Source organism: Salvelinus sp. IW2-2015, linkage group LG14 (assembly GCF_002910315.2).
Source record: "Salvelinus sp. IW2-2015 linkage group LG14, ASM291031v2, whole genome shotgun sequence".
Taxonomy (NCBI): domain Eukaryota; kingdom Metazoa; phylum Chordata; class Actinopteri; order Salmoniformes; family Salmonidae; genus Salvelinus; species Salvelinus sp. IW2-2015.
In genome coordinates this window covers 37950811-37968825 of record NC_036854.1, presented here as the reverse complement: position 1 = coordinate 37968825, position 18015 = coordinate 37950811, and the positions used below count along the sequence as shown (strand labels likewise).

Sequence of the window (18015 nt, the reverse complement as noted above, 5' to 3'; positions counted from 1 at the left end):
CCTCTGCTCAACAAACTCTCGACCGAATCGTTCCAAGGGCTGCATTTCGCGAACGACTGTTCTTCTCACCAGAGAGGAAGAGGAAGAGAGAGGCCCAACTTGGCGGAAAATGGGTCTCCCTCCAGCAGGTGGCGTTTGTTCGTTTTTTCGCCCACCAAGCAAGGAGTTTTTGTATGGATGTCCAATGAGAGTGTCGAATTTGGTCAACAAAAATGAATGGCTTATTTGCTACGTGAGGTTTAATTGATCGAACATAAGTTTCGTAATACTTACGTTGTTACAAGTGTATTGATATAAGTAGGACACGTGACATCCCGGTAACTTTGGGGGAAAAAACAGAAGAGGAAAGAGGCCACTTTTTGGAGACAAAATAAATAAATCSTGAAACTGATGTTGGACAATCAAATTCGATATGTAAAGAAACTAAATTCGTTAAGGCTGGATCATTGACATTAAGCTTATTTTACACTGCTCCAGCGAAATGAGGCCATGCATTTATGAAAGCACTTCTTTCTAAAGCTCACATTATGTTACTTTTTTTTACAGTTSTACGGGAATATACAAACATATGTTAAATGTGTTATTTTTATTGTAKCAATTATGGGATTGTGCCATGTGTGATAACAGGTGACAAATTGTTAATAAGAAACTCGGTTTCCTACTATAGGCAGTTGGTTGCATAGTGATTGTAACATTGTAACTCCGATGCAGATGTACACGCACYCACCAACATTTTCTATGGGCATAATCATAGAATGACAGAGAATTTGAGCCTATTTCTTCCTATTCCTATAAATAAGTGTTAAGCCAAACAGACAMACACAATTATGCTATTCATTGATTTCGGTATAGCCAAATAGTCCAATATTGTCGCATGCACAGATTAAATAGCTCCGTGTCTGGAAAGGGTTTGGTGTGTTTGGTTAAAACCAGGGCTCGAATTGAGTGAGGGTAACACATACCCTTGTTAAAGAAAATGGCAAAAATGATATCTATTGTTTGCTTTAAATAAATGAAACGTATCCAAATGATATCAAGCGTTCTATAACAATGCTTAACTCGGTGATGCCTTATGGTAACAACAAGCTATGCCTGCGAAAGACGTGACTCCGATCCCTCCGGGGATATATGGATTCCTCTCTATGACATTCTGAAGGTGAGCTGCAGCCTATAATATTCGAAGAGATAAAAAAAAATMACTTTGCTATTCTGCCCCTATTAATTGTGCTTTTCTCTTCCTGAAAAGAGATGTTTGTTTAAACCCAGGCCCTGGCTATTCATGAAACGAGGCTAGTAAGCAAAGCATCTCTCTCCATTGAATACAGGCGGTTAACGTCAACAACCTTCATCGAATATTCAAAAAAGGGTTTCAATAATGAGATATATGCACCAATTTAAAGAAAGTATAGACGGGAGCTAGACAGCCCACCGTACTGCTTTGTGTACAACGACTCCCATTGTTAGGGCGGAGACAGGTATCTTGTCAGTATCTCCATAATCTTTGTTATCACCTTGCCTGGCTACCCAGACTCCTTGTTCCGATCAAACGCTACGCCACGCCCACGGACGTTTCTTCTCTGCAATGTGAGTATTTGGCGAAGGAGAGAGCTGCGGAAGAATTGAGTCTACCTACTTATCACGCTCACTGCAGTCAAAGCAATGCATTCCGCCAAGAGTCGTTCACAATCTTGTCCGGTTCCGGATACAACTAGACCTCGTTTCAAATYTATCAAGAAATGATCTTATTTGTACGTCTAAAACATGAACATTGTTTAAAGCAGACGTTTACAAGTCTCAGTCACAAATGACAGGTCCATTAACCCCTATGGTGAACGAGAGGCTCGTAGAATCATGACTCTTTCGAGTTTGTATTCTATCTTTCGCCGGTAGGGGGTACTGCATGCTCTGGGCATTATTGACTCAAATGAACGAAATGAGTCGAAAGATTCTTTATTTTGACTGAACGAGTCAAAAAGATTCGAGTCAGTAAAAAGAGCCGACCTACCCAATGCGCTTCATCCTATGTGTATCGAATTACAGCTACATTAGAGATTCACACACAATCACACGATAGGTCCCCCACAAATTATTCATTTTTTTTGTACGCATGTGCCGGACTTTTATTTTCACACGAGGTTCAAAAGCAGAGAGAAAGTGGGTCTACAAAAGACCCGTGTTTGGAAAGTCTGTTTAATAATACGATCCTTTAGATGCGTTTTCTCAAATTTTTGAATGAAGTATGAAGCCTTTATTTTTACAATAGCTTGCCTAACAAAGTTGTTCATTGCTGTGATCTTTGTAAATCCAGTTCTATTCACTCATCTATGTTGTTAGATCTCATTGACATCAACATGTTGTTTGAGCTGTCCCTAAAGGTGCTATTCTTCTTTTAGGATAATATAACACTACTCCAAGTGCAACTGTTGAGGATTTTGTAGCCTCATTACAACTAGAAGGAATTTACATTTTAAATTGTAAATGTAATCAAATGTATATAAGAAAACTATGTCAAGATGTTACTGTTCCCTCTGCTAAAAATGTACTGGAATGCAGCCCTAGGACAAGTGAACTGGAATAAAGTCTTGTTGTTGTCTGGCAAATATTGCATATCTAATAAGGTGAAAGAAGTATCATACAAACTCATTCACAGAATCTACTCATTCATAAAATCTTCTATGAATCTACATTCATAGAATTATATACAGATTTAAAATAGCTATTGATAACAAATGTGTATTTTGTGGTTGTGACCCAGAAACTCTTGACCATTTATTTTGGGACTGTTCTTATGTCAGAGGATTTTGGAGTGAGTTAGAATATTTTATTTGACAAGAAATGACTATTAATGTTAATCTGAGAGACTGTGATAATATGTTTTATTTTGATCCAAATGATATGACCCTGATTTAACTTTCATTGTTCATTTMTTTTATTTTTCATGGGAGATTCTTTGTCCATAAAAGGAAGTGGACAAACCCCTCTTCACATTATTTAAGATAGAATTAAAATATTATTTTGAAATTATCAGTAAATGTAAAAACAAAAAGGCAATACGCACCATAAAACTTTTTGACAAATTGAAATGTACTCGATACCCCTGACTGTTAGGCTTATGTACTCTTGTTTCTATATTTCTGTTTTTGTATTTGTTGTGTTCATAATAAAAAATAAAAAACATTTAAAGGTTGAAAAACCAATGAAACAAAAAAAAGAAAAAAGGAACAAAAAAATATACCAATAAAAAATAAAAATAATTTAATCTCATTGACATTAGAAGATGAGTTGTAGACCCAAGATCTCAGTGCAATTCCCATTCTTACCAGCAGATGGAGACGACCCCTTTATTCGGTGTAAAAATTTCCCAGCACTGCTTACCATAGAGAGACTGTATCTATCTCTGTGTATTCAGCATTGCATGTGGTATCTGTCCCTGCTGTAACTTGTACCATTTTAGCTTACTTTGTTCTATCAATTGAGCCTACTCATTTCATCACTTCCCTTCCCCATCAGTTTACCATCCAGAGGATCCCTCGTAGCCTTGAGGTCTGTCAGTCCTGGAGTTCCTCTGTGGTCACCACTCTGAACGCCCTGCTGTACTCCTTCTCTCTGGTGTTCAGGCCAGACATGGTAGGTTGAATCATAATATAATATATCATATTGCCTAATCAGGTCTGACATAGTACTCTAGCTATTCACTCTCAGATCAGACATGGAAGTTTTATTCATAATAGAATATAATCCCGCCAGATCTGGGACCAGGTTGTAGTACCATTTTCACAACTTGTAATTTTCAGTTTCCTTTACTAGCACATCACTATCAACATTTGTCTGCCAGCATTAATCTACAATGTTAAACATTTCATTGGCCTTTAGTCCTCTCACCAGTCAAAAGTCCCTCCCAGTTGGTGTGTAAAATCTCTTCCTGTACTGTAAGATTAATTACATATTCATGATTCATGGGCCTTTCAGTGGTCTAGGTCAATTTCTTAGAGGAAACCAGTTCACTCAACTCCGACTCATTCCCATCTCATTTTCTCGGCGTAGACTTTGATCTTCATAACTTTTTCTTATTGTTGGCCTACTTGTAGATATGCCTAGATATCAACGTTGATATTCATTGTCCTTTTGATATTGTGAATTAGGAATAATGATGTACAGTTGTGGCCAAAAGTTTTGGGAATGACACATTTATAAACTTTCACAAAGTCTGCTGCCTCAGTTGGTATGATGGCATTTTGCATATACRCCAGAATGTTATGAAGAGTGATCAGATGAATTGCTATTAATTGCAAAGTCCCTATTTGCCATGCAAATGAACTGAATCCCCCCAAAACATTTCCACTGCATTTCAGCCCTGCCACAAAAGGACCATCTGACATCATGTCAGTGATTCTCTCGTTAACACAGGTGTGAGTGTTGACGAGGACAAGGCTGGAGATCACTCTGTCATGCTGATTGAGTTRGAATAACAGACTGGAAGCTTCAAACGGAGGGTGGTGCTTGGAATCATTGTTCTTCCTCTGTCAGCCATGGTTACCTGCAAGGAAACACGTGCCGTCATCATTGCTTTGCACAAAAAGGGCTTCACAGGCAAGGATATTGCTGCCAGTAAGATTGCACCTAAATCAACCATTTATCGGATCATCAAGAACTTCAAGGAGAGCGGTTCAATTGTTGTGAAGAAGGCTTCAGGGCACCCAAGAAAGTCCAGCAAGCGCCAGGACCATCTCCTAAAGTTCAGCTGCGGGATCGGGGCACCACCAGTACAGAGCTTGCTCAGGAATGGCAGCAGGCAGGTGTGAGTGCATCTGCACGCACAGTGAGGGTCTATGGCCAGGAAACTCCCCAGACCTTAATCCCATTGAGAACTTGTGGTCAATCCTCAAAAGGCGGGTGGACAAACAAAAACCCACAAATTCTGACAAACTCCAAGCATTGATTATGCAAGAATGGGCTACCATCAGTCAGAATGTGGCCCAGAAGTTAATTGACAGCATGCCAGGGCGGATTGCAGAGGTCTTGAAAAAGAAGGGTCATCACTGCAAATATTGACTCTATGCATCAACTTCATGTAATTGTCAATAAAAGCCTTTGACACTTGTGAAATGCTTGTAATTATACTTCAGTATTCCATAATAACATCTGAGAAAAATATCTAAAGACACTGAAGCAGCAAACMTTGTGGAAATTAATATTTGTGTCATTCTCAAAACTTTTCGACACGGCTGTACAATTCTATTCAAATAATTGATAGGCTGCATACTTCTTCAGTTTTAAGTTTAACCTGGCATCAGACAGCTTATGAGATGTATGAAGTGTCTAGTACTGTAAAATCGGCTGCATAGCTTATTATTTCTACCTCTTGAGAGGGAGAGAGAGAGACTGAGGGAGGGAGAGAAAGAGACAGAAAGGGGAAGAGGGAGTGACGGAGACAGAGAGACAGAGAGGGGAAGAGGAAGGGAAAAATAGATAGAGTTGGGTGGGAGGTTTCTACAGGACTGAACAGAAAAACCTGGACCTCCAACTTTCTCTCTCCCTCTCTACCCCTCCTCTCTTCCTCTCTTCTACCGTCTCCTCTCCCCCTCTGTGTGTTGTGTAATGGTGGGGGCTGGGTGCCGGACAGAGGGAGAAGGGCCTTGTTCACAGGATGTGGCAGGACCTGACCTATTTCCTCACAGCCAGCTGACTGTAGCCTAACTGCAGCTCTGCTCTGGACAACAGGGATGAATGGTGGGAGAGAGGGAGGAAGGGAAAAAAGGGGTGTGGCGCAGAGCGTGAGTTTATTATCAGTAAATACAAAGTTTTACAACGCTGTTCAACACTCTCCCTCTCTCCTTCCAACATATKGTTTTTGTGTCAGCACTAACAGGATCCATTCTTGAGCATAACTAAAATGCTGACGTTTATTTGTTTTGACCGAACATGAGCATGTCTGTGTGGGAGTGGTGGCAGGAAGCAGGGGGGTTTCACAGTGGAGGCAGGACACCATCTGGGGAGGAATCACAGTGAAGTGTGGGGTCAGGCCAGGGTGCTGGGCAGGTGGGAAGAGAGGGGGAGTGGGGGTCTCTGTAAGGAGAGGGGAAGGTTGTTAAGCGTGTGTTAGCCATAAAAGGGCATTTGTGAGATCACACTCCTACACACACCCCATCACCCCCTCTATTTCCTTCCCCAGATGTGTCAGCACAATCCAATAAGATGACAGCTTCTTCACAGTGAGAGGTTTGAAGTGTGCTCAAAGGAGCGTATTAATACTTTTGTTTTGCTAGAATAAAACTTGGTTACATAATGCATTCCAGAATAAATTTGGGCTGTATTTTGATGTAAGTAGTGTTTTCCCAAGGCCGGTTTCAGACAAGGAAATGTATTCTTATTTGGAAGCAGTTCTTATAGGGTTTACACCTTTCTTACAATCAGGTGTCTTATTGAATTCCCCATATGACAATGACCTCACCTGGTCTAAAGGTGAAATGACATACAGACAAACCATGGCTCAGTCTGTAGTAACACTCGGTTAGGTGGCTAATGTCAACCCTAATCATGTATAGCAGTGACAGATAGCCTAGGTCCTACCTCTCAACAGACTAGGTCATATGTTAATTAGATCCTCTCGACACACTCAACTTTTCCATGACTGGAAAACAATTGGGAGAACCAAGAATAGTGACGGAAGACTATATAGTTTATATAGTGCAATGGCTTTGATTGAAGGTCAAACATTGAACCAAACCAAATGACCATGACCAAGGATCCACCCAGTGGCCTTCCCATTACTTGGCATTCCTGTGTGAGCTGTTAGGTACAGTAGCTTCTGCTAAGGCTAAGCTAAAGCCAGCCTTAGCTTTTCATCATTTGTTTTCCCCCTGAATGTTCACTGCACTCCGCTCCGCTCCAGTAGTGGAACACCATATGGTTCATCTTAACCTTATTAGGAAATAAGGTTAGAGAATGGAATGGATTGTTTGGTTGTTTCTTGAAAGATTCCGACCAGGAATACGATCACACATCACTCCCTTTTCCTCTGCTTTCATGTTATATTTAATGGTACTGACATGGACTCTAATCAGGCTTTTGGATTGATTGTTAACCAAACACGTCAGGGCCAGCATGCTGGAATATTGAAGAAGCMGCACCTCAGAAATTCAATGCGTGGATATTAGCTCATGTATGTATACGAGACACTGCACAACACATMAATGAGCCACTGTCTGTGTTAAATGTATCCATATAACTTGGTTTCAGATGGTTACTGTTTAAACTTTGCTGGGAGCCCTGGATAAGCAATTTCTTTCGGGACCTTTGTGCTCTGCCTAAAATAAAAGTAAACCCTTTACATTAGGTTGCTTTTATACCTGTGTGGTAACACTGTAATTACTAGTAAGAACATTCTCTGCTGTTTATCTCCTTTATATAAAACTTTCAGGCATCTATAGATTGAAAGTGGGCCCTATTCACTGTCGGTCGGTATTTCACTGGAAGCAGCAGTTCCATCTGTTCAAACAGAGCCTCTGTGACATCTCCCCATCTCCACAGTAACCGAACCCGTCTCCACTCCAGCTGTCAAAAATAATAATAATAGAAAAGTAGCATTCACAGACATTTACGTCAAGCAGCTGTGCAAACCGCCGATCTATCAGAGAGACAGTCAGCAAGTCAGCGGTCTAATGCATCTAGTCTGTCTGTGAGGAGAAGAGAGGAGAAGGCATGTGGCGGGCCAACTCATAAACCCACTGACTCAACCCAACTCTTTTGATGAATCGATATTTCTCTGGCACTTAATGAGGTTCCGGTCTTACATCCACAGATCTATCGCTCTCTACACTCAATTATGAACCATACTGTATTTGTAGAGGCTGATAGTAATGAAAGGAAGAGGTACGGTTATTTAGAACTTTCTACGCRGAAAATGGCCAAAGATKTACAGGTAACTGCCAAAATAAATGAAATACCAACATRAAGTGTCTTAATAGGGTGTTGGACCACCACGAGCCACCAGAACCACCAGAACAGCTTCAATGTGCCTTCACATAGATTCTACAAATTCCTGGAAATCTATTGAAGGGATGCAACATCTTCCATGAGAAATTCCATCATTTGGTGTTGATGGTGGTGGAAAATGCTGCCTCAGGCACCGCTACAGAATCTCCCATAAGTGTTCAATTGGGTTGAGATCTGGTGACTGAGACACATGCACACCCTTTAAACCTCCTATGCTCCTTTAAGACCCCTCTTTCAAAGTCACTGAGATCTCTTCTTCTAGCCATGATAACCAAAGTAATGGGKAACTGGGCATTTTTATACATGACCCTAAGCACGATGGAATTTTTTWAATAAAATAGCGCCGGAGAAGAAGGCTGACGTTTTACGTGTCCCCAACCGATTGTGTTTTTTTGTTCGGTTTTTTGCGTTGTTTGTAACTTATTTTTTTACTTATTTTGTACATAATGTTGCCGCTACCGTCTCTTATGACCAAAAGTAACATCTGGACATCAGGACTGCGATTACMCACCACAGACTGGCAGAATCCTTTTTTCCCTTTAACAAGTCTGACGACCCCAACGTGAACGATATACTGCTTTCTTGGGAACAGGCACAGATCCCCGTGATTTGTGTGAAGAGGAGGTGGAGAAAAAGGGGCCAGAGGGCGGGCTACCTTTTGAGAATTTGTAGGCGATTGAATAAACCTTCACTTCCTTCCATTCTGCTAACAAACGTGCAATCTTTGGAGAATAAAATCGATGACCTACGCGGAAGATTAAACTACCAACGGGACATTCAAAACTGTAATATCTTATGCTTCACGGAGTCGTGGCTGAACGACGACACTATCAACATACAGCTGGCTGGTTATACGCTGCACCGGCAGGATAGAACAGTGACAAGGTAAGACAAGGGGTGGCGGACTATGTATTTTTGTAAATAACAGCTGGTGCACAATATCTAAGGAAGTCTCGAGCTATTGCTCGCCTAAGGTAGAGTATCTCATGATAAGCTGTAGACCACACTATCTACCTAGAGAGTTTTCATCTGTATTTTTCGTAACAGTTTACATACACCACAGTGAGAGGCTGGCACTAAGATAGCATTGAATGAGCTGTATTCCGCCATAAGCAAACAAGAAAACGCTCACCCAGAGGTGGCACTCCTAGTAGCCGGGGACTTTAATGCAGGGAAACTTAAATCTGTTTTACCAAATTTCTATCAGCATGTGAAATGTGCATCCAGAATGAAAAAAAAACTCTGGACCACCTTTACTCCACACACAGAGTCGCATACAAAGCTCTCCATCGCCCTCCATTTGGTAAATCTGATCATAATTCTATCCTCCTGATTCCTGCTTACAAGCACAAATTTAAGCAGGAAGCACCAGGGACTAGATCAATAAAAAAGTGGTCAGATGAAGCAGATGCTAAGCTACAGGACTGTTTTGCTAGCACAGACTGGAATATGTCCTTCGATTCCTCCGATGGCATTGAGGAGTACACCACATCAGTCATTGGCTTCATCAGTAAGTGCATCGATGATGTTGCCCCCACAGTGACCGTACGTACTTACCCCAACCAGAAGCCATGGATTACAGGCAACATCCACACTGAGCTAAAGGCTAGAGCTGCCGCTTTTATGGAGCGAGACTCCAACCCGGAAGCTTATAAGATATCCCGCTATGCCCTCAGACGAACCATCAAGACAGGCAAAGTGTCAATACAGGACTAAGATCGAATCGTACTACACCGGCTCTGACGCTCGCTGGATGTGGCAGGGCTTGCAAACCATTACAGACCATTACAAAGGGAAGCACAGCCGAGAACTGCCCTGTGACACGAGCCTACCAGACGAGCTAAACTACTTCTATGCTCGTTTCGAGGCAAATAACACTGAAACATGCATGAAAGCACCAGCTGTTCCGGAAGACTGTGTGATCACGCTCTCCGCAGCCGATGTGAGTAAGACCTTTGAACAGGTCAACATTCACAAGGCCAGACAGATGGGCAACATTCACAGGGCCAGACAGATTACCAGGACGTGTACTGCGAGCATGCGCTGACCAACTGGCAAGTGTCTTCACTGACATTTTCAACCTCTCCCTGTCCGAGTCTGTAATACCAACATGTTTTAAGCAGACCACCATAGTGCCTGTGCCCAAGAACACTAAGGTAACCTGCCTAAATGACTACCGACCCATAGCACTCACGTCTGTAGCCATGGAGTGCTTTGAAAGGCTGGTCATGGCTCACATCAACACCATTATCACATAAACCCTAGACCCACTCCAATTTGCATACCGCCCCAACAGATCCACAGATGATACAATCTCTATTGCACTCCACCCTGCCCTTTCCCACCTGGACAAAAAGAACACCTATGTGAGAATGCTATTCATTGACTACAGCTCAGCATTCAACACCATAGTGCCCTCAAAGCTTATCAACAAGCTAAGGACCCTGGGATTAAACATCTCCCTCTGCAACTGGATCCTGGACTTCCTGGCGGGCCACCCCCAGGTGGTAAGGGTAGGTAACAACACATCCGCCATGCTGATCCTCAACACAGGGGCCCCTCAGAGGTGCGTGCTCAGTCCCCTCCTGTACGCCCTGTTCAAGAGGCTTCTAAACAGCTTCTACCCCCAAGCCATAAGACTCCTGAACATATAATCAAATGACTACCAAGACTATTTGCATTGCCCCCCCCCCCTAAGAGACCGCTGCTACTCTCAGTTGTTATCATCTATGCGTAGTAACTTTAATAACTCTACCTACATGTACATATTACCTCAACTTTTATTGTGTTTTACTAGACAAGTCAGTTAAGAAAAAATTCTTATTTTCAATGACGGCCTCAGAACAGTGGGTTAACTGCCTTGTTCAGGGGCAGAATGACAGATTTTTTACTCTTCAGCTCGGGGATTCAATCTTGCAACCTTTCGGTTACTAGTCCAACGCTCTAACCACTAGGCTACCTGCCGCCCAACTAACCGGTGCCCCCACACATTGACTCTGTACTGGTACCCCCCTGTATATAGTCTCGCTATTGTTATTTTACTGCTGCTCTTTAATTACTTGTTAGTGTTAATTTCTTATTCTTATCCGTATTTTTTAAAACTACATTGTTGGTTAGGGGCTCGTAAGTCAGCATTTCATTATACACCTGTTGTATTCGGCGCATGTGACTAATACAATTTTATGTGATTTGATTTTAATGTTTTGATTACATAATTAACTTAGGAACKACACCTGTTTGGAAGCAGCTGCTTTCAATATACTTTGTCTCCTTAATTTACTCATGTGTTCCCTTTATTTTGGCAGTTACTTGTATGTTCACTCTGGTTTGAATTGTCACCAGCTAGACTCAGCTACTGCTTACAGACAGCTTAGTACAGTCAGTATAGCGGGCGTAACGTCCAGATCTGGTTTCTTATGTCAAACAGTAATTGGTAGTTCTTATAACACTTTTTAACACCTGTAGACAGTCTAGTCTGCTGTCTGGTGACTCACCCCATCTACCCCAGACAGTGAATCAGAAAGTGACTACAACTGACGATAGACAGGCGGACAGAGGCCTCACCTTCTATTGCTCAATGTGTTGTTGACTATAAGCCTATGCCTGGTGCAGTGTTTGTTGTGATGATGTTATCAGGTATGCGACTTCTCTCCCGTTCTAGAACACTCTTCCTCAACCTGTGATGCATCATGAACACCTCACTCAGATGTGAAGTGCAATTAGTACCTCTCTGTCTGTCGGTCGACTGAACAAATTATGGGCCTTGAACAAATGAACAGATGTGCCTAGCGCGGATGTGGTCTGACGTCATACAGCTGATCGTCATGGACATCATGTGCGGGTTCTGCTCATTCTAGGCTTCAGCAAGGTTGTGTAGCGGGGCTGAATCATTCCTGTTCCCAGAACACAGCACAACAGAAGAAGGGATAGTCAGTCGGCCAGGGAAAGCATGCTAGGAATGTTCCAGTCAGGTTTATGAATAGGGCGCTACAAAAGAAAGGCTTTAGAGAGCCAACACTCTTCTTACGTGAGGTGTACTGTGATTCCAATGCTAGAAATGCCCAAACAAAGCCCAATCTAAGAAGCTTTCCCAGCAAAGGCCACTGCATTTTTTTCAGGAATACATGATGTATGAACAGAACAGTATAGTGGTCAGGGGTGGAAGTTTTTGACTGAATATTTCACTCAATACGTTTCTTCCAAATGYAACGCTGACCTACATTGAGGGTTTCCCTTACAAAGCAGCAATAATCCAAGTGTACAGGAGTAGTAGTTAAACATAGAATTTCATTGCAACCACCAGCAAATATTGGTACATTTCTCAATCAATTCACCACCAGTGAATCCAGTATCTTAGGTACAGTACAGAAGGGTGAAGGGAGGGGGAAAAGAGAGCATTTAGCACTGAGTCCTCTAGCCTTTGATTTATTTTGTGTTGAAGGCTCACTCTACTTCCACTCAAATTTGCACCTGTGTGATGACAGATGGAGACAGTGTTTTTCCCAATTAGGGCCTAGCTAAGAGCAAACACTCTCAGATCTCATGGCTCTGAGCTATATAACCTTTTGAGCTAGAGTGTAGAGTCAGCTATTCAGCTCTTTACTGCTGGCTGACACTGAACTTAATGCTAGGAACTGGAGCTGTGAGGACATATTAAATATGCTGATGTCAGGCATGGTTATCAATCACACCTGTATTAATATGAGATATTGTACTTCTAGTACTGTTACTGTGTGAATTATGACATTTTTGGTAAATAACAGTAGTTATCTGATTGTTTCAGTAGTAATAATTCAAGTATAATCAGCCTCCCCCCAACCCTGTTAATGACAGTATGATTGTAGTGCCAGTATGACTTGATTTCCATGACGGTGTGTGTGGAGAGGAGAGGATATTACAGTGTTGGTTGGTMTGTGTGTGCCCAGACTAAGTCTGTGCTGAGAGAGCCAACGTTATGAGAGAGAGAGCTGTATGATGTATATTCCAGACCCTGCGGCCCTGTGTCTCCACAGCCGTCTGTCTGTCTGCTTTCCTGTAATTCCCCTACTCCCCAAACACTACTCCCTCACTCTCTCCTAGCCCTACCCCCTCTTTCACTCTCTTCTTTTCCTCCTTCCCCTACTCCCCAGAKCGTACTCCTTCACGCTCCTCTAGCCCACAAGGCATGGAATCTCCATAGTTCTATATCCTCTCTTTCTCTCTCTGTCTCTCTCTCTCTCTCCTATTATTTATTATTTCTTTTTCTTTTTCTCAGACTCCTTTAGGCATGAAGGTGCTCTCTATAGGCCCAGATCTATGTACCCTCTTTCTCGCTCTTCTCAGTTTTACTCCATCTCCCTACTCTTTCTCGAAATCTCCGTCTCCCTCCATCCCTCCCTCCTGACTGTATATCCAGAGCCAGCAGAGTACAGCACATTCTGTCTCTCAAGAGTGAGTTGAGAAGGAGTGGAGGTGCAACTTGGTGATTTTTGCGGGCTTGTGAGTGGTTTGGAGTGTCACGGTGTTTGAACCTGTGCTCATCCCTCTGTTTTACTTACTCACTCTCACCTTGATAACCTAGCCTGATGGAACCAGCCGGATTGCTGCGTTTACCATTCTATTTCACATCTGTCTCTCTTTCTCTTTCTCTCTCTGTCTCTCTCTCTTTGTTGTTTCAGGTGCTGTGTAACAGCTCAGGGACCTGCGTCCCCCTGTGCGATGCAGGAGTTATCCTGGGATTGAAGATGGTCCTGATTGTCTACGTTCGAAAGCATCTGCAGAGTTGAGAGCCTGTCCCTCTGTGGGAAGATCCTCTACACTCTCAGACTTCATACAACTTTTTCATTATGTTACAAATGGGAACACTTTGCTCAGGAAAAAAATGCTTAATAGTTTGCTTGATTGATATACTGTGATGGACATTTTTCTACAACTCCAATGGAAAGACTTTGGAACATAGAGCCTTATTCATAGTTACTATGTAAAGATGCTTCGGATAAGTGGAATGTGTTATGTAATGTCACTTTCATTTATGGTACAGAGAACAGTGTGAAGAAATACAAAATATATGTAGCTATAGCTGACTTGAGTGAGGTGTTGGTGTAGGCTAACTACCATTGAATTAATCAAGCTATTACACAACCTCAGCTTTCTGTTTTTTGAATTAAAACCGATAAAGAGGAACAGAGAGAACACACCAAAACATTATGTCAAAGACAGAACAGTGGAACCAGCTGTTTGTATTGCTGTGTAGTGCTAAAGCAGTTGTCATTGTCAGAGAGGAACCCAGTATAATGACAGATGCAAGACAGCATATTAGTATTTCTGAACAAGGGTCCTATAACCATGCCACGTAGTACTATCAATGAACAACATCAGGAATTATGAGGGAAATTTTTGAAAAGTTTTATGCACATTTAATTAATACTCTTGCCGGAATGAAAAGGACGAGCTCTGTCTTCAGAGTTGTGGAAGGATAGGTTTTATTTCAGCCATACTCTTTGACATTATGTTTTACTTGTACATCTCTCTCACTAATAACACCTTTCCATCCTGCACGGCAGGAAGAGCAAATTAAAAGCATATTTGTGTCAAGTGCATCAAGTGTGACTGAAACGGACAACCAAACACTTCCTTGAATGATAGTCATTGATATTTAATTATAGGGACCGTTTTTTTAAGACAACAAACGCTTCAAAGCAAAGATTGCTGTTGTCTTTGGAGCATTTGAATTATACTGAACAAAAATCTAAATGCAACATGCAACAATTTCTACAATTTTAGAGTTACAGTTAATATAATGAAAACAGTCAATTGAAAAACATTTATAAGGACCTAATCTATGGATTTCACATGACTGGGTAGGGGCACACTGGGGAGCCAGGCACCGGCCTATCAAACAGGCTTTATTACAGACAGAAATACTCCTGTTTCATCAGTTGTCCGGGTGGTTGGTCTCAGATGATCCCGTAGGTGAAGAAGCCGGATGTGGAGGTCCTGGGCTGGCGTGGTTATACGTGGTCTGCCGTTGTGAGGCCAGTTGGACGTACTACCAAATTCTCTAAAACAATGTTGGAGGTAGTTTATGGTAGAGAAACATTAAATTCTCTGGCAACAGCTCTGGTGGACATTCCTGCAGTCAGCATGTCAAATGCACACTCCCTCAAAACTTGAGACATCTGTGGAATTGTGTTGTGTGACAAAACTGCACACTTTAGAGTGGCCTTTTATTGTCCCCAGCACAAGGTGCCCCTGTGTAATGATCATGCTGTTTAATCAGCTTCTTGATATGCCACACCTGGATTATCTTGGCAAAGGAGAAATGCTCACTAACAGGGATGTAAACAAATTTGTGCACAAAATATGAGAGATTTAATTTTTTTGTGCATATGGAACATTCCTGGGATCTTTTATTTCAGCTCATGAAACATGGGATCAACACTTTACATGTTGCGTTTATATTTTTGTTCAGTATATAATGTAATTGGGGTCTGAGATGAATAGTTATGCAATTCCATTGTGTTGTCTTTCCTGTTCCTGGTTGTTGTGGTTCATTTAAGGACCGACGCTGTAGTAGAGAAGCAGGTATAGGGAGTCAAACATTTAATCAGGAACAGACATGAAACAAGACAGGAACAGCATCAGCACACGGGTATACAAGGACATATGACAATCAATGCTGAAGCGGGGAACAGAGCGGGGGAACAGACAGATATAGGGGAGGTAATGACAGAGTCCAGGTGAGTCCAATAATCGCTGATCTGCGTGACGGGGGAAGGCAGGTGTGCGTTATGATGGTGGCAGGAGTGCTGGGGAGCCTGGCACCCTCGAGCGCAAGGGGGGAAAGAGCGGGAGCAGGCGTGACAGTACCCTTCCGTCTAGGGGCACGACCCGGCGTCCCACCTGGGTGAGCCTGACGGGCCGGCAGGGGCGCTGGACTAGCCGGCTGGGCGTTAAATCCCCGACGCTGGAGTAGAGAAGCAGGTATGGGGAGTGAAACATTAAATCAGGAACAGACATGAAACAAGACAGGAACWGTGTCAGCACACGGGAATACAAGGACATATGACAAACAATGCTGAAGCAGGGAACAGAGTGGGGGCACAGACAGATATAGGGGAGGAAATGACAGAGGTGATTGAGTCCAGGTGAGTCCAATAATCGCTGATGTGCGTGACGGGGGAAGGCAGGTGTGCGTAATGATGGTGGCAGGAGTGCGTAATGTTTGGGAGCCTGGCCCCCTCGAGCGCCAGGGGGGAAGAGCGGGAGCAGGCGTAACAGTTCAACTACAATGGGCATAGACTATAATGGAGACGTTGAGTTTTACTGGCCCAGAGAAATGGAAAAGTCTGTATTCTGTTGCTGACGTTTCCCCTATTTATAAGTCTTATCTCAGAATGTCAGTGTGACAAATATACACATTGCTAAATCTGTCTCGGTCGATTACAGTAGAGACTTGGCACAGGGCTTTCCTATACTTTTTTCATGGTTAAATAAAAGACAATTGGTAGGGTCTCAAACCCCAAATTGTACTTATTTATGTCCTGACAGCAACACATGGTCTTTCAAATTGGATAATGTACATTGAGACTAAGCAAGTTCACACATTTTCAGAACTCTGTATGTTTAGTCCATCCTTACGTTCAGATACGAGCACAAACTCATTTAACCTAATATGGTCATGGATGGATGACATCTTGTTCCTGCTGAGAACGCACTGGGCACAACCACTGTCATGGCCCGAGTCCATACATCTCAAACCATGAATTATACACGAACCTAAAGGCTTGCAGCATGCAGCATCTGCCATTTAATTAACTCCCAGACCACATCATAACCCACATCAAGACACCAATGGGAATAGGAGACCCTACACACACACACACACACACACACACACACACACACACACACACACACACACACACACACACACACACCCACACACAAGGTGAAGTGATCGAACTTAGAGAGCTTTTTAAGATATTTGCAGCATGTATTAATTTTATTTGACCAGGTTAGTCTCATTTAGATAAAAAATATATATATTTGAAAGCTGAGCAGTCATGTCTGTATTTGCACATTCATGTTATCAAAGTCATCATCAGGTTATACCAGACATTAGAGAAGGTAGGGCTGGGCGCACCTTGTCTGAGTTAAATAAATCACTATAGACTGGTAAAAGACATGCAGGCCTTACGTTTTGATGAGATGGATCTCGACAACAGAAAATATGTCTTGGAACATGCATGGGCTACACGGWCTGCTAACCTCAAAGACCCAGCAGAAGAGAGGCAATGTCTGAGGTATGTCACTGACTCAGCACACACAGAGACCATATCTTTTGAAATCAGAGCTCTTTTAAGTTGACCTCTATGAGGATGACACAAGTGGGTCAGTAACAAATGCCACTCTGGCCTCTTACAACGTGGAAAGGTACTGTATTGCTGACCATTTTAGAAGTTTGACCATGACATGCTAAAGGTCATCAAAATACAACAAAGGTCCAATGCAGCTGTTTTTATCTCAATATTAATCCTGGGTAACAATTAAGTACCTTAATGTAATGGTTTCCAGTTCAAATGGGCAAATTAAACAAAATAGCTTCTTAGCAAAGAGCATTTTTTCAAGCAAGAATTTTGCTAGGACTGTCTGGGAGTGGGGGGTGTCAGGAATTGTGAATTCGCTCAAGGTGTGGAAAATGCTTAACCAAAGAGAAGGCGAATGACTTATATTTTAATGTTCAATAGACAAACAATAGACAGACAAAGACATGTTCCTCTGTGAGGTTCGTAGCAATCGGTCCCATTCCAAAGACAAGACACTCTTATATATACTGAGTGTACAAAACATTAAGAACACCTGCTCTAGACTGACCAGGTGAATCGAGGTGAAGCTATGACCCTTATTGATGTCACTTGTAAATCCACTTAAATCAGTGTAGATGAAGGGGAAGATGACAGGTTAAAGAAGGAGTTTTAAGCATTGATACAATTGAGACATGAATTATGTATGTGTGTCTTTCAGAGGGTGAATGGAAAA

At 42.3% G+C, this 18015-nt stretch overlaps 1 protein-coding gene across 1 annotated transcript; it reads left to right on the top strand.

Annotated features, from left to right (window-relative positions):
• Positions 1-882: 882 nt before the first annotated feature.
• alg14 (ALG14 UDP-N-acetylglucosaminyltransferase subunit) lies at positions 883-14583 on the top strand. The gene is made up of 3 exons (XM_024000620.3): positions 883-1156; positions 3511-3627; positions 13653-14583. The coding sequence occupies exons 1-3, from the start codon at positions 1073-1075 to the stop codon at positions 13758-13760; spliced, it is 309 nt and encodes a 102-aa protein (XP_023856388.1). The 5' UTR covers positions 883-1072; the 3' UTR covers positions 13761-14583.
• Positions 14584-18015: the final 3432 nt, after the last annotated feature.